This window comes from Syngnathus typhle, linkage group LG2 (genome assembly GCF_033458585.1).
Source record: "Syngnathus typhle isolate RoL2023-S1 ecotype Sweden linkage group LG2, RoL_Styp_1.0, whole genome shotgun sequence".
In the NCBI taxonomy this organism is placed as follows: domain Eukaryota; kingdom Metazoa; phylum Chordata; class Actinopteri; order Syngnathiformes; family Syngnathidae; genus Syngnathus; species Syngnathus typhle.
The window spans coordinates 16,189,276-16,201,348 of record NC_083739.1 but is presented as its reverse complement, the minus strand read 5'-3'; the positions used below and the strand labels follow the sequence as shown (position 1 = coordinate 16,201,348).

The following is a 12,073-nucleotide window of genomic DNA, read 5'->3' as shown; positions in this document are numbered from 1 at the left end:
CTTTGTAATATCGGGCAGTATAAGACCCGTTGTAAGTAAAACTAAGCTATGTCTGCCCTCTAGTGATGAATGATGATATTACAGTTTCAAAAATAATTTAATTTGCGTGCGTGCGTGCGCGTGCGTCCCAACGACGCAGCACCCATCACCCACTCGCCTGCCTAATAATATCACCATGTGCATCCCCTGCTATTTTAGGCTAGGCAGTTTGTGAAAGGCTTCACTCTCTCTCTTTTACAAGTGTTTAGCTTCCTCGGCCACAGTCACCAGGCGTGCTGACCAGAAAGAAACTTTGCTGTAATGTCATATAGTTGGTCAAGCAGGTGACTGTGTCTTTCTTCAGGTCTCAGATCAGTCAAGGTTTAAAGCTATGAGGTCATTAAAAGTTTTGTCCTCCATGACCCACTAGGACAAGGACAGCACAAACAGAACAGGAGCGCGAGGCCTTTGTTTATGCTGGAGCCAGATAGGTAAGAAGAGATTGTGTGTATTGTTCTTTGTGTGACAAAATTTGGGGGGAAATTTTCATATGGTTTAGAAAACAAGGTTTTGAGCAGGAAGACAAGTCTGTGGGCAAAGAATCAATCTATCACAGCATCGCCTTCAAGAAAATATTTAAAATTCTGTTCCTTGACCTAATTTTCTTCTATGGAAATATTTGGGAGTGCCTGCCTACCTACAAGAAAATTAACAATAACAATCTAAGTATTTTGTTAGCTGCCTCTTAATATATATTTTTCCTCCCACAAATTATTCTTATTGTCAAGTGACAGTCAACACCTTGGGGGCTCATTTTTCTCTTCTCAAGAACAAATGGTTGGTTGCTGCCACAACGAAGCTCCATCTTCAGTTGCCTAGCAACAAATGCCCCCCTGAAAAATGCTGATTTCAGTGGGACCCGGAAAAGTTGGTTGAATATTAGCTAACTGTTAGGTTTAATATTGTCATGGCACACTCAACAGTTTCTTTGGAATTTTGATTTCAGAATAGGTGAAATGTCAAGGACTTCTTCACAAACGACTCTGCAGACCTACAGGGTCAACGACAAAGACCTCACTGAGATTGAACTCCATTCTGTGGACTCCATCAATGACCTTCATCGGACTCATCCGGAACACAACCACAAAGGTAGATACAGAGAGACACTGTGAGCACTGTCACACAAAATTCAGTTATTAAGGTTCTAAAAAATAAAACCAATAATAAAAGCAAAACAATATCTTTTCAAGAGGTGAAGTGAAAAGAACTGGGAAAATGTGGTTGCATAAGTGTGCATACCCTCTAACTGTGCAGAATTAACCAAGCACATTTAAACTCATGATGACCGGAAGTCACTGCCATTGACGGCTATAGACGTCAAATATCTGTTTTAACTGGGCTGGCAGTGAATGGGTTAAGGTGCATCTGATTGACCACAATTAATTTTCCCCTGTTCTGTTACTCTTTTCACGTTTATTTTCACTTTATAGCAGAATCTAGGAAAAAAATGATTCCATCCCTCTAAATCACAGAAACCTGGCATTTGAAGATTTTCACCCAAAACATTGCACAAACCACACACACATCTATACATTCCCATACACGCTGACACATGCCGGGATGAGCTAGTAAGTGAGTTGATTACAGGAACGAAGCCGCCCCGCCCCGCTTACACGCCTTCCGTGAATGGGACGCTGCAAGCACACCACATGAGATGTGTCAGCGCAGGACCAGGATGGCAGGACTCGTTGGCTCCAAGCTCGTGGCGAGCCTACGCTATAGCTTGTGTTGTCATCACACTGCTTCTGCTCACACTTGCACTCATTTTCTACTTCCTGGGTGAGAAAGCATCTTTCTCGTTTGAATGACCAAAGGCAGGCATCTTTTTTTTCATATTTTGCTTTTGACATAATTGAATTGTCTCCCCCCCATCCCTCTGTCAGTACAACAAGGCAACGCAGTACAGAGGCTGACTGAAGCCTTGAAGGAGAAAGAAGCTGCAGCCACACAACTATCCGTGCTGATCCAACAACTACAAGTGCTCACACTCAACCTGACAGCCACAAGGGGGCGGACATGAGTGACAATGTGTGTAAGGGAAAGGATTAGAAAAGGACACCCTCTGAACTTTTGACATGCAAACACATTCAGATATTTTATAGATTAGTTTAATCGAGAGCTTCTTTTGCAATAAAAATAGACATAAAATAGATTTTTTTTAAAATCAGTCAGGTCCACTTTTCTCCTTTTAACAGGTATGTCATTTTGTTAATAGCACATACAATAACATCCTCAAACTGTGGTAAAAATATTGAAACTCATAAAGAGGGCCAATACATTGATATATATTTTTGTTATTCAATATATTCATACATAAACAAAATCCTTCCCACTGGTCATCTTTTTGTTTTGATAGCTTAAGACATTAAGAGCACACGGGATAGAGTTGCTATCCCGACGTCTCAACGTGATACAGTACATGGACATTTCTGAACAAATCACGTGGAATACTCGAAATTGGAGTCACACAAACATTACCGCAGTAATGGCGACTCTGCTGGTGGCTCAGGCAGCTAAAGTCAAATTGGGAACGACCGGAACCTCACGAGCAGCTGCCGTACTTCTGCACTTGGTCTCGGATGACGTCCCGCACCAAAGTGGCGTTTTCCTGCAGCTCGTCAAGCTCCGTCCGCTGCTCTTGCATCCGCTGCTCATTGCTCTTGAACTTCTTCTCCAGCTCTGCAAAGCCAACACGGCAGTGGACGGTGAACTTTGGAAGCCGTGCTTAAGTAGAGTAAATAAAACAACTAAGTGAAAAAGTGCCTGCTTATCAATACTGTCGCTGTTGGACAGAACTGTCCAAACTTGGTTGATTTCATGCATATTTGTTCAGATGCTTTATTTACACAACTGCAGGGAGATGTTTAGAAGAAATAAAAGAAACCTCAGCGAGCTACAGTACAGTATATTTACTGATTGGAAGACTCGTCATAGTAAAGGCCAGAACAGCAACTAAGCGGCATCATTTGCTGCTGACTTGTATGCCTCACAGTATTGTACTCACGCTTGAGCTGCTCCATGCTCTTGTTAGCTTTATTGAGAAGCTTTTCTGCCTCTTTTTTGAGCTCCTCAGCCTTCCGGTTGATGGCGTCCAATCCTTGAGAGCCGCTGCCGAGAGAGTCAACCTTCTTCCGCAGCTCATTGTAGCGCAGATTTGTGTCGTTGAGGCTCTGAAGCCAAATTTTGTTTGAACATCATCAAAATTTATGTATTACTAAGCACTTGTAAAACAATATTCTGATAATTGGGTAAGCAAAAGTTTTTTTTTTTTTGTCATTCTAAGCCACACCACGGTGCAAAGTGTCTAGAATCGAAAACATACAAATGGATTCCCGATGGCCATTCCTACCTCCAGAAGCGACTCCGCTTGGAGCGTGGCGTTGCCGGCCAAAGCTTTGGCATCCTTCGCCATGTCCCTGTTGTGCTCAGTTTTGTTTCTCAGTGCTTCGATGTCTGTGGAGAGGTTGCTTAGACGCATCATGATCTCCATTTGCTTGGCTTCCAATTGTGTTAATCTGTCAACCACCTGCAGGGAAATGCCACACAAATATTTTTAGGATATGAACATCTCACTACGTTGGTGATACAATGCGCTGGACCTCAGAAGTGGCGTTTTTGGTGCCGTTCAGGTTGTTCAAAGTCTCTTTCAGGGCGCTTCTTGCTTTTTCGATGGCTTTCTCAGACTGATCCAAGGCTGTCTTTGTAGCATTGGCTGCATCTTTCACTACCTCAGCTCTACTCCTGCAAAATGTCACAAAGGTTTTGCGCCATTAGTTTATGTGTGTCATTGTTGTTTCAGTAACCACGGGCAGAGCTGGGGGGTGGCCGTGGAGGCACTGCACCCCCCCCCCCAAAAAAACATCCCAAAGGTACCAGACCAAATAGTTGACTGGCTATTTACGTCTTAATTCATTTTATTATTATTATTATTATATTTTATAGAAATGTTTCACTTCTGCAAGTTCTTATACTCGAATAAATAGTGGTTTTGCCATTATATCTCTGGTATGCTCTATAGTGGAACAGGGACATATGTATCTTCAATCTTTTTTCTCTTGTACAAAAATGTCTGCCACTCATTAGTGTCCTCCATTAAAGTGAAGTCGTGGCCTTACTTGGCATCTTTAGCTTTTTCCAAAAGCTGCTTGGCTTGACTGATGTGCTGGGAGGTATTGCCGAGGATGCTATCGATGTTGGTCAGGTTATAAAGGCTGGTCTTGATTTGCATGATTATTGTGTCCACTGTGGTCTTGTTGACTGGCAGCTGAATGGACAAGACCTGCATGGCCACCTTCTCGATGCTCTCTGGATTTGCTCCATCCTCTAGTAAGTACAAGCAGAGGAACGTACAAGAAGAACCAAAGATGAGCACCTTGCCTTCCTTTAATTCTGACAGTCTAATATGGACAATCTAATGACGTCTTGACCAAATCATGTGAAAGCTTCTTTAGTCCAGTCAGATTTTTCTCGTTATTGTTTCAAATCCTTAAAGTCTAGTTTCTGTCAAAATAAATTACACATTTACAATATTTTCTAAAAATATGAATACTTCCCTGCACATCTTTTTTTTTTTTTACCGAAAATATGATACTACTTTTAATAAACTACCAAACATACACAAAACCAAAAAAGTATTAAACATAAATATAATCAACATACCGGTGAGGAAATCTTTTATCTTCTTGATAAGCTCTTTGAGCTCCCTATTTGATTTTTCAAAGTGGTCTTTGTTCTTCTGGGCTCTCGCCAGGGTGTTCATGGCTTGATTCTTCACATCCTGGCTCAAAGACGCGATATCCTGGAGCTGTACAGAGCCGTAAACATGAAAAAAAAAAAACTGGGACTCGGGGTATGACATGACATTTGTTACCTTCTTGGCCATGTTATCCAGCTCCTCATTAGCAGCTTCCAGATCGGTGGTGGCATTCTTGGCGAGACTTAGCGCAGATACGGAAGCGCTCACCGTCCCATTGCATCTGTCCCCTCCGCATATATGGCTGCCCTCATCGTCACGGCAACCAGCACCACCGCATGGGTTGTCTTCGCAGCTGCCGTTGATGCTAGCAGTGCCGGGGCCCCCGCACAGCTGTAGGACAATGTTTTCCAAAATAAAATGCATTCATTCATCTTCTACAAATAGCAATAAATGAATAATCTTCCTACCTTGTTACTGAGTTGGCGGGTCTTGTGGTCCAGCTCATGGGCTTTCTGCTGCAGTTCCTCCATAGATTGATTCTGGGCTGCCATGGCACGGAGGAACTTTTCTTCATTAGCATTCATCAGCTCTTCAGTGTTGGAGCGAGATTTTTTGGACTGTTCCACTGGACTAAGGGGACCAGAAACTGACGCGTTGCATTTGTACTCCGCCTCTGATGATTCCTGATAATATTTCTTCACTCTTTTGAACTGCTCTATGATGACACATGAGAGGTATCAAATTTGTATCAAATGCAAGTTGCGTTGACAAATGACCATTCTGCATAGAAAAATGTGCTTCTGGTCAGTTGGTGTGAATTAGTTACCTTCAAATCCTGAGATGAGGTAGTTGTCTATATGGTTCCGTTTCGCAGCAACCGTGGCGTTAATGTCCATCAATTGTCCCTCCATGTCAGTCAGCGTCTGTCTCAGTGCATCGTCATCCTCTGCTGTTGTGTTGAGCTCTCGAACGATACCCATAAGACGCCCGTCGGTCAACGCGATCTCCGCCCTGAAACATGCATACCATTGACCCTATTTGAATAAATACCAAGGGTCGCCAATCCTGGTCCTCAGGGTCCTGCATGTTTAATATGTGCACACCTGATCCATATGGTATCATGTAGTGTAATGGCTTTATTGTTTTAGGTTAAATAAGCGGATTACTTTTGTTTTATACTTTGAACTTTGAAGTCTCGACCATCTAACCAACTCCAGTCTTTAGCCAAAGTTTTTACATTATGGACAGAGTACCGTGCTCACCTTAGGTCATCGATGCTTTGTCCAAGCAGTTGGTGGATTTTTTCGCTGTCATTATTGCCAATCAGATCCTGAACCTGCTTCAGTTTCTCCTCCAGCTCTCTGATTCGAGCGTCGCCGATTCCAGGTGTGACACCACTCTTCAGGATCTTGTCAGCAGTGTGCCGGATGTAATCTAGGTCACGCTTGAGCTGACACACCACGTCATCCCACAACTGGAAACAGGCATGACACTGCACGCACTCGGGGAAAACGCCGGTGAAGCCGCGGGCACATTCGTCGCAGTGTTTCCCGGTTGCGCCCTCCTTGCACTGGCATTCTCCGCTGGTCCGGTCACACTGTGCTACTTCCGAGCCCTGAGGATGGCAGTTACACTCTGAAGTGGGGAACAAGAAAATCAGACCCATTTAGGCAAAGCAAGGAAAGGCTGTATTTACAAAATAATTCCAATTCTTTCTTGATCGTAATACAGTGAAGCTCCACTATTTATTGGGGAGAGAGACTCAGCATGGTGAAAATACACAAATAATTGAACCTGGAAAAGGCCTTATAATACAACAGAAGAATTCAAATCGATTGAACTCACTTTGTGGCATTTAAATAAAATAAATGTCAGGGAATCCAGGCACACTGTAAAAGAAAAATAGACTACACAGACTACACTATTATTGGCTACATTGGGAGAGTAGAAAAAATATACGTTCTGTTTTCTGTGCACAAAGTGCACTCAAGGACCGCCAATATGACAAGACAACCCAAACGCAAATTAAATGCAAAACTAACATTAAAGTACGACTTTTTTTTGCTTTGGCCTGAGCACAAAAACATACTAGGCGAGATTTGAAGCAAATCACAGAATATATTCTCCCCCATAAAATCTGTGAATGTGAGAATTCACCAATGTCCATAACATTGAATCACAGAGTAACACTAAAACGCATTTACAATCAACTCAAATTTACCTTGGTCATATTCTCCATATCAAATTGCCTTCTGTGTGAATATGTTAATAATGAAAGCTGAGTGAAAAATGGATCTCATGGAGTCCCGCAAGGGTGTGGTCTGAAACCATGTGTAGGCTGCAGCATTATTACCAATAAACTAACATTAAAAAAAAAAAGGTCGCTGTATTATACGAGCTATAGCTAGTATACAGTGAAAAACCAAACTGGCCTTACTGATGACTTTTTTGTATCAACGAATTAGTTACCTTGACACTGTATCTGTGGGTCTCCCCAGTGGAGCTGCTCACACTCTGTGCACTGTTTCCCTCCGAAGCCCGGGTGGCAGTGGCACTGACCACTGAACTGTCAAGGACAAAGACCTGGCTTTCACAACTAAACTTGCATTCAACATTTTCAGTTTTTTTGAGTCATGCATACTCACCATATTGCATTCAGCTCCCATGGAATGTTGCAGGTTACAGTTACAGGGCTCACAGCCTTGGTCCTGACCGTAGTTCCAGTGGTTAGGAGTGCATTGGTCACAGTTATGGCCGGTGATGTTTGCCTTGCATAAGCAAGCGCCTGTCTGACGATCGCAGTCACAGTGTCCGTCGCTGCAAGTCGACTGGACAGTACCAGCAGTCGCGCAGGTACAGCCTAAGATAAGATATATCATGTTCAGGAGATAGAATCCGGTGACCCTGACTCTCGAAAGTCAAACATCATAGAATTCTGGATTGCTCTTGTGGTGGTGTTGAACTTCTTTGTACACTTTTGTGCCAATGGAATGTGTGAGACGTAGCTTTACCACTCTTAAGACCAAAAGATGATGAAATATGCAAGGCAACCTAAATACATATATAACCACTTACAAGGCAGTGCATACAAACCCCATTAATAAAGTATTTTCAAAAAACTCACGTCTACAGTCATGGGCCAAAGCAGTGCCATAGTAACCCTGTTGACATTGGGCACAAGCTGGACCATCTGTGTGGTACAGGCACTTGAGGCATTGACCTGTCCTAGAGTCACATGACTCCGGGTCCTGAGTGTCAATGTTGCCGCTGCACTCGCATGGAAGGCACTGGCCGCCAGTTTGCTCTGGGTTGCCGTAGTAACCGGGGGCGCACCGGTCACACCGAGGCCCTGGGTTGGAAAAGAAGAAATGGGAGATTTTAGCTAGCTTTTTTTGGCTGATGTATCTGTTGTAGTGTGATATCTCACCAGCATAGCCTTGTCTGCAGTTACACATTATGAGGTTCGAAGAGTGGTCAGCTTGGCAGGAGTGGCCGTTAAAGTGATCCGAACCGGGATTACCCGGGCAAGAGCAGGGGCGACAGTGGTCCCCTGAGCCGAGCAATGCGTTTCCAAAGAATCCATCCTGACACCTGAGCACAACCGGTGCAGCGAGTTATTTACCATCGCCGGGACAACCACGGCAACATCGGTGATATTTTGCTTACTGTTCACAGTGAAGACCGGCTGTGTAGTCTCGGCATTCTTTACACTCGCCAGTTTGGGAATCGCAACTGTCTGCATGGCCGTTACACTGACAGGGCGTGCAGCTCGGGAAGCTCCACTGGCCGGGTTGGCAATCAGAGCACCGGCGGCCAGATGCTCCCTCCCGGCACTGGCACTGGCCGGTCACGGGGTCACATTGGTGGCTCAGAGAACCCTCTGAATGACAGTCACAAGCTGAAAAAGAAAAAAGTAGTAAACATTCTTTACTTGACCGTATATCATGACTGGAACTGCCACTGGAGAATCATGAGTTTCTGAATGCAGCCTATGTTATAAAGCAATCGGCAGCTCATGATTGAATCGTTTCCTTTGCAATCTGTGCTGAATGAGGTCGTCCATGTTTGTGACTCACCAGTACAACCATTGACTCCAAAGCCATAGGTTCCCGGTGTACACTGGTCACATCGTCGACCCATCACGTTGGGCTTACAGCGGCACTGTCCTCCGACCCTATCACATTCACTCGAAAGGGACCCTTGAAGATCACACTGACAGGCTGGATCACATACAAGAGACACAAACCATCATTACGTGAAAAGCAAAGACAAATAAGCTTCTTGCTTCAATACTAACGCAGTGCTCCATCATGAACGATAGCCGAAATACTGCAGATGAGCTTGGAGCACACGTCGGCCAAGGTGGGCGTTGGCGTTATCATAAAGGAATCCAGACACATGTAGTGAATCATCTCCTCACGTCGCACCTCTCCCTCAATCTCATTGCCTTGGAAACCAGGAAGCTCGGTATAATCAGGGATCAGAACCAACTGTCGGAGCGCAACAAAGAAAGCAAAATATCAATATATTATATCTATATCTACATCTATATATGTATATATTTATATATGTATACATACATGCATATTATATATCCACATGAGTGTTTCTTTACATTTATGTTTGCATATCCCACCACTCAATCAGTACTAGTAGCAATAACTAGTACTAGTAGAATAACAAAGCAATAAAACTAATGAGATGGAGGCTGGGGTTGCTGTCTTTCCTCACCGAATCAATAAGAATGAAGGCCGTGAGATGTCTGTGGGTCACTCCGTGGCGCTGGAAGCGGATGGCAACCACATAACGATTATTTGGCTCAAAACAGAACGGCCTTGGCATCTGGATGTATCTGGAAGACAAAGATATGCAGTATGTTGCGCTCCCTGAGCAACTTTCCTTCTTCGGGGAAGACTTCGGGGAAGTGTGTGGGAAATTTTGCACATTTGTGACCTATCCAACGGCTTATTTGCAAACAACCTCACTTGGCCCATTGGATTGCATGCTCTCTTCACAGACATGAACCTTCTTCCTGTTTCTTTGTGTTTTTGAAGTCACTGTGCTAATTAGTGCTGGCTGTCGGACCAACCACAGCGGACAACGGAAGGAATACTTTGGTTTACTGCAATGTTTAGATCCAGGCGTAAGCTGGCCTTTTCAGTTCCGTTCAATTCCAGATGAATAACGTTTCTCAAAGGCCATTTAGAACTTGGAAACTACTCAAGTTGGGCTTCTCATTTATATTTTACCCCTGTTATATTTATTATCAATCAATATTGCTTAAGTTGAATGTGGATATAGTATTTTCCCCAAACAGTGGGCTCTGCCTTAATAAACCGCTCCAATCATTTAGTACATTGTCTACTTTGGTCACATATTCTCTGCCTGTACAATTCTCTATTTTGTCTTCAACAGTTCCCCCTTTTTTTCTTGAAGCTTCATCAAACAAAGCTGTTCCCACCCTGTAATATCACACTGGCTGACTCTTATTGCAAAGCGTTAGCTATGTTTGCCCTGCTTTCAGCGAATAGAACACAGGATACACTGAGGTAAGACGGTATCTGACTCACACAGTGCTGCAGGCCAGGGCAGGTTGAAGTGACAACAATGTCATGATGCAATTGTTTCTGTCATTTGTTCTTAAAGTATACAGCATATCCCAAATGTACAGAACTGCATTGTAGTCATGCTTCCAGCTAGATTGATTATCTGTTTGATTTGTTTTTCTATTAGAGATTATTTAAATCATGATAAAGCATCATTCAACAACAGCTACATGACTAAATTAGTCTTGCCAGATCGAGTTTTTAGGGCGTAATTGGTCAAGAGTAAAATTAGAAGTGTCTGAATGCAGCTCCTTTTCATGGTCAGCAGTCCGGCTGGTAAAAATCCAATCATCCCCGAAAAAGGTCCATGACTGAAGCTACTGAGTGTTTTGATACCTGCTGCGATGTGGCAAAGTGACTGTGTAGAGCTGCTCGGTTGGTAGAAGGTTTCCACAGCGGAGACTGGAAGGCAGGTTCACAGATGTTATACTGACAATGGCCTCCCAGTCCTCTGTGGACTAAACACACATACAGCACACATACATGTAAAAGAAAGGGCTTTTAGTCAAAAGGAGTTGCTGAGTTTTAAGAGGAAAGTGTGATGCACAAACCTCAGGTTCATAACGGATCATGATGTTGTACTCCATGGCATAGGGAATGTTGTCGATATGAAACACCAGGCCAGCACTATCTTTGACCCGAGCAAAACCAGGCCCGGTCCAAGTCACTGTGTGACTTACGGTGACTTCTCTGTAAACGGTCCTCACATCCGGCTTAGAAAGAAAGAAAAATGCCTTCTTGAGAATGTTTTCACGTTTAAGGGTATTGTCAATGTATTAGAATAATAGATTTTATTATATTTTTCAATATAGAACTATGACAAAAGACTACATTGTGGTGGACTTGGATACTGAACACGTTAAGAATAGTTTTCTTTTTTTTAAATGTTTTCCTCTCTGAAATATACGTTTGATTGCTATGCCAAGGCTATTATACCAACTTCATACTTGCAACCTGATGTCTAAATAGAGCAGTTATTGGCGCTAGGGGCTCTCTTTCCAAACGTAACAATGAATGACAACCACACTGCATTTCTCATCCTTGGGCGTGAACGAAAGATGATATCATACTGTCTGCTGAAGCTGTCGGATCCGCCTCAGTGCTGCGCGGTGTTGCTGCGGGTTGGCGATACGCCGGTGACGCCTGTGTCTTCTCAGCTGGTTGTTGAGGTGCTGAACGCAGTCTGTCTCTGCCTGGGGTCGAACTTTGCCCTAGGAGAGGAGGGGAGAAGTTGAAGTCTAAAAAGGCAACTTAAAATGAAAAATTCTCATCAAATTATGGAAGCGCTATGTAAAACCTAAGGTCATTCAAATCTGAATTTGAAGGATACACAAAACCTTAACTACTGTCATGCACCACAAGATACCGAAAGCAAGTAAATCCCACCCACGCTCACAATTAGACGCCGCTTTGCGCTTGACTCCAAAATAGAACCCCTCTGGTATCGGCCAACAACCAAATGTTTTGAAAACAGGAAGTGCAATCCTTCATCAATGGAATGAGACAGTTCACCACATAAGACTACTAATTATCAGCATTAGTCCACAGTTCTAGGAAGTGATCACAGCTATGCTCTCTCTGTCTCCGTTTGCTCAGAACACACGATGATTACCGCCAAGCATCCGCCAGAAGATAAGGCCCGTGAGGCACTTCCCCTCATATTTTGTGTCCTGCATGGCTGCCTCTTTGACAATTTAAAGTCAGCACTTGCCTTTTGCCACATTCCTGGAAA

The 12,073-nt window shown here is 43.5% G+C and overlaps 2 protein-coding genes across 2 annotated transcripts in view; one reads left to right on the top strand and one right to left on the bottom strand.

The window, feature by feature from the left end:
• Positions 1 to 178: 178 nt before the first annotated feature.
• si:dkey-20d21.12 (uncharacterized protein LOC556245 homolog) lies at positions 179 to 2,376 on the top strand. Its single transcript, XM_061271390.1, has 5 exons — positions 179 to 323; positions 410 to 470; positions 986 to 1,128; positions 1,627 to 1,818; positions 1,923 to 2,376. Exons 2-5 carry the CDS (start codon positions 454 to 456, stop codon positions 2,057 to 2,059), a joined length of 489 nt encoding a protein of 162 aa, XP_061127374.1. The 5' UTR covers positions 179 to 323; positions 410 to 453; the 3' UTR covers positions 2,060 to 2,376.
• Positions 2,132 to 12,073, bottom strand: part of lamb2l (laminin, beta 2-like) — a 26,605-nt gene continuing 16,663 nt past the window's right edge. Inside the window, exons 15-35 of the mRNA XM_061271388.1 lie at positions 11,412 to 11,552; positions 10,893 to 11,054; positions 10,678 to 10,799; positions 9,467 to 9,587; positions 9,033 to 9,225; positions 8,812 to 8,955; positions 8,402 to 8,633; positions 8,163 to 8,326; positions 7,860 to 8,084; positions 7,381 to 7,595; positions 7,205 to 7,301; positions 5,998 to 6,370; positions 5,562 to 5,746; positions 5,203 to 5,450; positions 4,910 to 5,125; positions 4,699 to 4,843; positions 4,155 to 4,362; positions 3,639 to 3,780; positions 3,389 to 3,565; positions 3,044 to 3,209; positions 2,132 to 2,718 (exon numbers count right to left, since the gene is read on the bottom strand). Coding sequence (XP_061127372.1) covers positions 2,582 to 2,718; positions 3,044 to 3,209; positions 3,389 to 3,565; positions 3,639 to 3,780; positions 4,155 to 4,362; positions 4,699 to 4,843; positions 4,910 to 5,125; positions 5,203 to 5,450; positions 5,562 to 5,746; positions 5,998 to 6,370; positions 7,205 to 7,301; positions 7,381 to 7,595; positions 7,860 to 8,084; positions 8,163 to 8,326; positions 8,402 to 8,633; positions 8,812 to 8,955; positions 9,033 to 9,225; positions 9,467 to 9,587; positions 10,678 to 10,799; positions 10,893 to 11,054; positions 11,412 to 11,552 — 3,813 coding nt within the window. The 3' untranslated portion in view covers positions 2,132 to 2,581. The remainder of the gene's footprint in view (positions 2,719 to 3,043; positions 3,210 to 3,388; positions 3,566 to 3,638; positions 3,781 to 4,154; positions 4,363 to 4,698; positions 4,844 to 4,909; positions 5,126 to 5,202; positions 5,451 to 5,561; positions 5,747 to 5,997; positions 6,371 to 7,204; positions 7,302 to 7,380; positions 7,596 to 7,859; positions 8,085 to 8,162; positions 8,327 to 8,401; positions 8,634 to 8,811; positions 8,956 to 9,032; positions 9,226 to 9,466; positions 9,588 to 10,677; positions 10,800 to 10,892; positions 11,055 to 11,411; positions 11,553 to 12,073) is intronic.